Raw genomic sequence first — 9,083 nt, 5'->3', positions numbered from 1 at the left:
CCTACTATTAATTCATCAGTACACATTTTTTGGCTTATTTCTTGTTTTACGTTTTGGGGTTTATATTTATGAACTAAATGAAGGTCTTACTAATTTTAATAAACGTATATTAAAGTGAAAGTAAATTAACAAAACATATCAACTTATATTAGATAATAGACAAGGACCACCACATGTCTGAATGACATCTGTCTAACAGGTCGTGGCTACAGGCACGTAAGACGGAACATTATAAAGTCGCTTTATTCAAACACCTTCCCCTCAAAGGTCGAGCTTCCTAGGGGGTTTAATATTACGACCTGAACGCGACTTAATAATATTGTTACTTAAATCTACATTAACATTTTCATTTTGTTCAACTGACACATTTGGGTTTAACGACATAATTGGGTTTGATGACATATTTGGAATTGACAATAGTTCAGGAAACAACTCAGGTTCTGTAAGGACTTTTTTCTCTGGTTCTGTAAATGACAATTTAATCTGAGAAGTATTACGCCTAACAATCCGGTTGTTATCCTCCTTTCGTACCCAGTAAGATCTTGGTTCATTAGCTTTCTCCAGAATTGTAGCTTTATACCAGATTTTATCTATGTTGCTTCTGATTACTACTTTATCTCCCTTTTTATACTCTGGATAAGGATATATAATAAAGGATATCTGCGAACCATTTTGTCATATTGGATTTTAACTTTATCTTTTTGTTCACAAAGCTGTTTATAAATATTATTTTGAATTCTCGGTTGCAATTTTGCATCACTTAAAGGTAGTTGTGATTTTAAGATTCTGCTCTGCAGTATTTGAGCTGGAGACGCGTTTAAGTTAATAATAGGTGAATTGTTATATTCCATAACAGATTCTCTAAAGTCGGAATTTTCATCTAAACTTTTCTTTATCATTTGTTTGCATATATTAACTGCTTTCTCGGCTAGACCATTACTTTGATGATAATGTGGAGAACATGTTTTTATTGTAATGTCTTTTGCTCGATAATACTTTTTTAAACGACTTGAAATAAAAGGTAAATTATCAGCAATGATATACGTTGGATAACCAAATCTTATAAATATTTCTTGAAATGCATTTATAACTGACTCTGCTGTTTTATCTTTTAGCAAAATACACTCTATCCAATGAGAGAAATGATCAATTACAACTAAGTATGATTTACAACCAAATTCTAAAATATCAGCTCCTATTTTGTTAAAACGAAGTTTAGGAACAGTATGTGGTAAAAGTGGTTCTCTATAATTTGCAGGTCTATATTTTTTCTAAACACGACATTTTTATATAGTTAATTATATCATCAGACAGATTTGGCCAATAAAATAATAATCTCGCTTTATGAATTGGTTTACTAGTTCCAATGTGTCCCTTATGTAACAGTTCACACATCTTTACACGCAGACTAGTAGGAACGATTACTTTATCGTTTAAGAAAATGATACCACTCTCTATATAGATAGAATTTTTGATTATGCATATGGGTACAATCCAGATTGGAATGGAACTTGTTTTTGGCCATCCATTGTAATAATAATCATATAATTTCATTAAAGTTTTATCTTTACACGTTTCTATTCTAAATTCGTCTCGTTTTTCGTTACTCATAGGAATATGCTTTGAAACTGAATGGACCATTTCGAACATTTCATTATCAATCTTACCTGTTGACTTTAAACTAGATCGCGAAAGCATATCAGCAAAATGAATGCTTTTACCTGGTACATAATATACATTGATATATTTAGTAACTTTAATCTAATACGTTGTAATCTAACTGAACCAATTTACAAATAGGTTTTTCATAATTGACACTATAGGTTTATGATCTGATTGAACATCAAAATTTCTTCCATATATAAAATCGTGAAATTTTTGTGTGGCAAAATAAATGGCTAAAAGCTCTTTCTCTGTTTGACTATAATTAACTTCGTGTTCATTCATCATACGTGATGCACAACTAACTAATTTAACTATATTATTTTCATATTGTTGAAACATCCTAAACCGTTTTTAGATGCGTCATATTGTAAAATTATTTTCCTTTTATAATCAAACGGAGTTAGGCCTGGTGAATTACAAATGATTTTCTTTAATGTATCAAAAGCTTTTTGGTGTGCTGGTAACCATTGCCATTCTATATTATTTTTTAAAAGTTCACATAAAAGATGCATATATTCTGCCATGTTTTTTATATATCGTCTTACATAATTAAAAGAACCAATAATCCTTTGTAATTCATTTTTTGTTTGAATTTTCTAGTTTACATAAAGATTCAATTCTATCAGGGTCTATTTGCATTCCTGACTCAGAAAACATTTGCCCCATAAACTTTACCTGACTCTGGCCGAGATATTGCAATTTTCTTTATTAAATTTTGCACCTACCTCCTTGGCTTTTTTCACAACCTCTGATACGGCCTGATCATGCTCTTCTCTTGTTGCTCCTGCTACGATCATATCATCGTGACAAATTTGCACATTTTTGATGTTACCAAACTCTCTTTCAACTACATCTTGAAATAAATCTTGTGAATTTGACAAACCATAAGGTAGAACTGTAAACCTATATATTCCAAATGGTGTTGCAAAGCAACATTTCCATGAAGCTTCTTCTGTCAACTCTAAATGGTGGTAACCTTCAGCTAAATCAAAAACAGTGAAGAATCTTTTTCCATTTAAATTTGCACAAATCTCTTCTATGTTGCATGCTATTTTAGGTTTTCTGACAATTTGTCTATTTAAATCAGAAGGGTCTAAACAAAGTCTTAACTTACCATTTGTTTTTTCTACAATGACCATTCTGTTAATACTTGCATTTGAATTTATTTCATCTACCTTTACAATTGCATTCCTTTTTATTAATCTATCTATTTCATTTTTTAGTTCATTTCTTAATGTAATTGGTACTTTAGTAGGGGGGTAACTGACCGGTTCAAAATTTTCTACTGTTGTTATGTTATATTTACCAGGAAACTTACCATAACCACTAAAAATTTCAAAATTCTTATTATAAATTTTTCCCTATCATTTAAACCATTCTCAGTAACTGAAATATTATTGCTCTTTTTCACCAGCAATTTTACGCAAGCTAAACCGCTTAATAGAACCTGATTTGCTCCCTCAACTATGACAAAGTCTTCATACATTTCTACACTTTTATACTTACAATATATTTACAATACCAATGGGTTGAACCTGAGAACCTTCAAATCCTTTTAAAATACAATGTGTGTCCCTAACCTTAAATTTTTTTATTTATACAATTAAATAATGTTGATGGTATTACACTAACGTCTGCCCCTGTATCCAACCTAACTTTACATCTTTTGTTTTCTACATGTATGAACTCTTCCCATATATTTGTTGGGTTTTATAATTATTAGATGTAAATTAGATTTATTCGAGGTATATCCTTACTTGTTACCTACAGATAAATTTTCCTCACTAATATCACATTTTTTTCTTCAACATTTTTTTAATTTTTATGCGACACGATATAGCAAAGTGGTTTAATAATCCGCACTTCCTACACTTTTTTCCATAAGCAGAGCATTCCCTGGGACCGTGTATATTTTGACACCTTTTACATTTGAATTTGTCCTTTGCATATTGCTGTTCACTTTTTTGTCTTTTCTTTCGCCTGGCCTTATATTTTTAATAAAATTTACCTCTTCCTCGCCTTCTTGGAATTTAATACTTTGATTTCTGCTCTGTTCACTCGTTCTACAGAAATTTATAGCTTTATCGAGTGTTAACTCATCTAATCTAAGCAACGCTTCTCTAGTTGTTGGATCCCTAATTCCCATTACAATTTTGTCTCTCAAAGCCTTGTCTTCACTTGTCTGATTTGGATCTATAGTATTGTAATTACAGCTCTTGACCAGATGACGACACTCAGTTAAGAAATGTTCAAACGTTTCACCTAACTTTTGCACTCGTTTAAAGAGTATATCTTTCAAAACATTCATTTATCCTTGGGTTTACATATTTAGTTATAAGTTCCAACATGTATTCGTATTTATCCTGCTGATCCTCGGGAATCACAAAGGTCGACATTATTCTGGCGGACTCGGTGCCAATAATGTTTCTCAGAATCGATAATTTTACCTGTCCTGCAGCTTTATCCTGCCCTATCGCAACTAGATAGTCCTCAAAAGCTGTCTTCCAAAACTTCCATTCTCCCGCAGCATTTTGCCCTTGCAGATCAAAATCTGGCGGTAATTTTACCATGCCCATGGTAGCCATCTTTTACACTCAAGATCGACTTTTTTATACTTAAAAGACTTGATACTTTTGTAAATACTTTTAACTGCCTTCAATTACGTACTTACGACTTACGACTGCGCCATGTTTTATGTTTTGGGGTTTATATTTATGTCCTAAATGAAGGTCTTACTAATTTTAATAAACGTATATTAAGGTGAAAGTAAATTAACAAAACATATCAACTTATAATTAGATAATAGACAAGGACAACAACATGTCTGAATGACATCTGTCTAACAGGTCGTGGCTACAGGCACGTAAGACGGAACATTATAAAGTCCATATTCAAACAATTAGCGTGTGTCGTTTGAACTGAGTGCAAAATGATGGCCGAATATTTACTGCACGTTTATGTTAATTTGTGGCGCTTGGTAAATGTGTTTTTTGACTAATTTTTTGTGCTTACAATTGTGGAAAGTGGTTTACGTAAAGCATAAAAGGTAATTAATACTTTATTTAATTGAACTATTATTTTGTTATGCAGCATTTTTCTCTTTGTTAGTGCAGTGTTCAAAAATTGAACCACCATACTTTTAAGGCAATGAACAGCGATCGCAAATACCGATATGATTATCTTACTTCACTGGATCCAAATGCTCTATATGACATCCTAGATGTCATTGACGAACAAAATGTAGCAATACCGTCAGATTCAGGTTCAGAAAATGACAGTACCGATGAAAATGATCAAGATGCGGATGCTTCCACTAGTTTAGTTCGTGATAATGAAGAACCTGAACCTGAATACGTGCTTTCCGCCTCGGACGATTCAGATTATGAGTGGGATGCAGAAGATTTGGTACCTTTAGCTCGGTTAGCAGCAGAAATGAAAACGCAAAAACAGATTTCATGGGACAAGAATTTGGCTAATATTCATGCACCAATTCCATTTACTGAAAATACCGGACTGCCTCAGTTTATCAGAGATATTCCGAACCCTAGCCCACTAGATATTTTTAGACTATTTATTACCGATGGCATTATCAATCATATAGTTTTCCAAACTAATTTATATGCCGAACAAAAATTTTCCAACATGGGCAAACCATACAAAAAAACTAACCCAGACGAAATAAAGGCATTTTTGGGAATCAACCTTCTAATGGGAATAAAACGATATCCAAGCTACAGAGATTACTGGAGCACAGCGCCTGATTTACATGATCCTTACATATGTCGGATTATGACTTTACACCGATTCGGTTGGCTCCTATCACATGTTCACCTCAATGACAATAGTGTTATTCCGGCACGTGATACAATTAATTTTGATAAATTATATAAAGTAAGGCCATTTCTGGATTCCCTAAAAGCTAATTTTCGAAATTGTCTTCAGCCACATGAAAATGTAGCGGTGGATGAATCGATGATCAAATTCAAATCGGTCGTATTTCTATAAAACAATATATGCCCAAAAAGCCTATAAAAAGGGGCTACAAAATGTGGATGTTAGCTGATTCATCTGGGTATTGCCTAAATTTTGAAATTTACACAGGAAAAGTAGGGAATGAAGTTGAACAGAATTTAGGTGCTCGAGTAGTTAAAAATATGACTTTTGAAATAGGAAACAAAAACCATAAAGTCTTATTTGACAATTTTTTTGCCGGTGTACCACTGATGGAAGAGCTTCGTCAACAAAATTTGTATGCTTGTGGCACTGTCAACTCAACAAGGAAAAATCTGCCTAAATTTAAGACAGATAAAGAGCTAAAACGGGGAGATTTTGATTGGTATTCTAGTAATACGGGTCTGGCAGCGGTAAAATGGCGTGATAGAAGGTCGGTACATTTGTTATCAAATTATCACAATCCGTCTTCAAGCACTGAGGTGAAAAGAAAGGAAAAAGATGGGATGCAGGTTCAAGTGCCATGTCCTATTATGCTTAGGGATTATAATAAGAACATGAGTTTTGTGGATAAATTTGATCAGCTTAGGGCTACTTATGGTATCGATAGAAAAAGTCACAAATGATGGCACCGAATATTTTTCTTCTTTATCGACTCAGCGCTTGTAAATGCATTCATTATAAATAAATTATTAGGAATATCTCCTCAATTGACAATAACAAATTTTCGAAGGCAAGTGTCAGAGGGTCTGGTATCAAATAATTTAGTTAAGCATTTGTCATTGCCTACGGAATTATCTTTACCTTTGAAAAAACACAAACCATCCGTTTCAAAATCAATAAGATTGACATCAAGTGCTCATTAACCAATGCGTACTACTCGCAGGAGATGCGCTGTCTGTAGTACCAAAAATAATGATTTCAGGACCAACTGGCAATGCAGTGTTTGCAATGTACCTCTTTGTTTGGGGGCTTCAAAACTTGTTTTCAAATTACCATAATTAGTATTTTTAATGTTCAGGTACTGTGGTGTACATATTAAACCACCATATTTTGTTTATAACAATAGGTCTAATTGTTTGAAATTTATCTTTGTGTTTGTTTTTAAGCATCTTTTGTTAGAAAAATGTACAAAATATTGATTTTTGGAATACATTTTTTCTTCGTACTGCTAGTGTTTTTTTTATGGCAATTTTCCGTACCTGAAAGAGTTATAGATTGTTGTAAGCTGAGAAGAGCAAGAGAGCAAACAAGAAATAGTTTTAAGCAAAACTCCTCGGAAACTTTGAAGGCCATTTATTTTGACGGAAGGAAAGATAAAACCTATGTTATTGAAAATATTGAAGGCAAGTCCCACAGAAGAACTGTACTTGAAGAACATATTTCTTTAGTTCAGGAGCCGGGTTCTATATTTTTGGGTCACACAGTTCCCAGTTCTGGTTCGGCTCTAAGCATTTGACAAAGTATTGTGGATTTCATAGAAAGTAATGAATATGACCTAGAAGAACTAGTAGCAGTTGGATGTGACGGAACCGTGGTGAATACAGGAAAAAAAATGGTGCAGTTTCTCAATTAGAATTAAAATTAGAACGCCCGCGCTCTTTACAAAGATTGGTCTGCCAGCTTCACGCTAATGAGTTACCTTTTAGGCATCTTTTTCAAAAGCTTGACGGTCAAACCCTAGGTTCAAGAGCTTTTGCAGGAACTATAGGAAATCAAATACAACAGTGCAAAAATATGCCAGTTGTGAACTATACCATTATTGACTGTGATTTACCAGACGTGGATTTTCTTGAGTGAAGAAATATCTGTATGAAATTTGTGTTGCGGCTTCTACAGGTGAGTGCACCGTAGATTTATTAAACCGAAGCCTAGGAAAGTTAAAGTCATTCTCGATGGCTCATTTTGGCTAATCGCACCTTACGTCTTTATGTTAGTACCAAAAATCCAACATTACAATTAAAGGAACTGTCCAAATTTATTGTCAAGGTTTCAAATTAAATGCAACTCTTCATGTGTAAATGGTGCCAAGCATGTTTTAGAAACAATAAAACGTAGCCGATACCTAGAGCAAGATTTAAAAAGTGTTATAGACCCTGTGATGCAAAGAAATGCCTATTTTGTCCATCCCGTAAATCTTCTGATATGTATGCTACATTACACTCGCCCCCATATAAGAGAGCTTCCACTTCGCGGCATTTCTAAATGCAAAAACTCAAGACACGCCATCGTTCACGCAATATCCGACCTTTTTTCATTCCACAAATTAATTTTGACGCAGATGACTACGTTGATCTAATTGAATAGCAAAAAAATTAAATAACTTGTCCCCCATTGTTCCAAACTTTGGAAGTAGATGATTTGAAAAATATGATTTTTAGTTCTTCTGAAACAATCATCGACATCGCTGCATTCCCTCTCACACTCAATCAGTAGAGAGATGCATAAAACTTGTAACCGAAGCATCTTTATCAGTTGTAGGCATACAAAAGAGAGACAGTTTTATAAAGACAAAAATAGATTCGCGCAAACTTATGCCACAATTTGAGTCAAAAAAAGACTACAATCAATAAGCAAGCAAAAATAAATGGATCAGGGAGGGTGGGATGGAACTCGCCGAGCAATTACTTCCCCGTGGTGAGTTCTGGGTTGTTTAACAATACTGAGTACATAAAATAATGTTAAACAAGCGAAAAACTGCTCTAAGTGCTCTGCTTGACACATATTTTTAACTCTTTGTTAAAGTGTGTAAATATTTGGGTATTTATAAAAAAAACTGTTTGACCTTGGTACATAGGGTACACTGAGTAGGGGGGTAAAATGTCATATTTCAATAAGATATATTATTTCTAATTACAAAAGTTACTTATTAACTGAAATTTTGGCTAAAAATCAAAATTTTATATTTTTTACTTTTTTAAAGCCCGGTAGAGGGCAGAAGATAAAAAAAATTGAAAAACTTTAAATTGATATTAGTTTTCTAATACCAATTAGCAACTTTTGCGCAGTATTCCAAAACGATTTTCAAAACTTGGATTTTTTGATCCACCTACTGCATATACAGGATATCCCCGGATAATCCTTACAAGAGGAAAAACTTATTATTATTGGCACTTTGAAAAAAAGCATTCTGTATAAAAAAAACTTTTGAAGTTTATATTTTTCCAAATATCTATACCGTTTTAGAGAAAATTAAAAAAAAACAAGAAAATGTATTTGAATTTTTTGTTGAAGTCCTTAAAACTAAAAGGCCGGCGTTTCTTTGGTAATATAATTTGGATTTTATACATAATTCATTAATAGATCGTAATAATTAATTTTGATTAACGTCATATTTTTTCATGTTAAAGTATCACATTTTCCGATAACTTTTATCACTCTTTTCGTAGCATTAATGCTACGAAAAAATAAATTTTGTGCTTCTTTAAAATTTTAAAACAACAAAAAATATAACGTTGATTAAAATT

The 9,083-nt window shown here is 33.0% G+C and overlaps 2 protein-coding genes across 2 annotated transcripts; both read left to right on the top strand.

Annotated features, from left to right (window-relative positions):
- Positions 1-4,812: 4,812 nt before the first annotated feature.
- On the top strand, positions 4,813-5,670 carry LOC115875678 (piggyBac transposable element-derived protein 4-like). The gene has a single exon (XM_030891209.1). It carries the CDS (start codon positions 4,813-4,815, stop codon positions 5,668-5,670), a length of 858 nt encoding a protein of 285 aa, XP_030747069.1.
- A 41-nt stretch (positions 5,671-5,711) lies between these two features.
- LOC115875677 (piggyBac transposable element-derived protein 4-like) lies at positions 5,712-6,242 on the top strand. The gene has a single exon (XM_030891208.1). The coding sequence runs from the start codon at positions 5,712-5,714 to the stop codon at positions 6,240-6,242; it is 531 nt and encodes a 176-aa protein (XP_030747068.1).
- The last annotated feature ends 2,841 nt before the right edge of the window (positions 6,243-9,083 follow it).

Source organism: Sitophilus oryzae, unplaced genomic scaffold (assembly GCF_002938485.1).
Source record: "Sitophilus oryzae breed Bouriz unplaced genomic scaffold, Soryzae_2.0 scaffold_1393_pilon_pilon, whole genome shotgun sequence".
In the NCBI taxonomy this organism is placed as follows: Eukaryota; Metazoa; Arthropoda; class Insecta; order Coleoptera; family Curculionidae; genus Sitophilus; species Sitophilus oryzae.
Note: the sequence above shows the minus strand (reverse complement) of the source record. Positions and strands in the feature narration are given on the sequence as shown.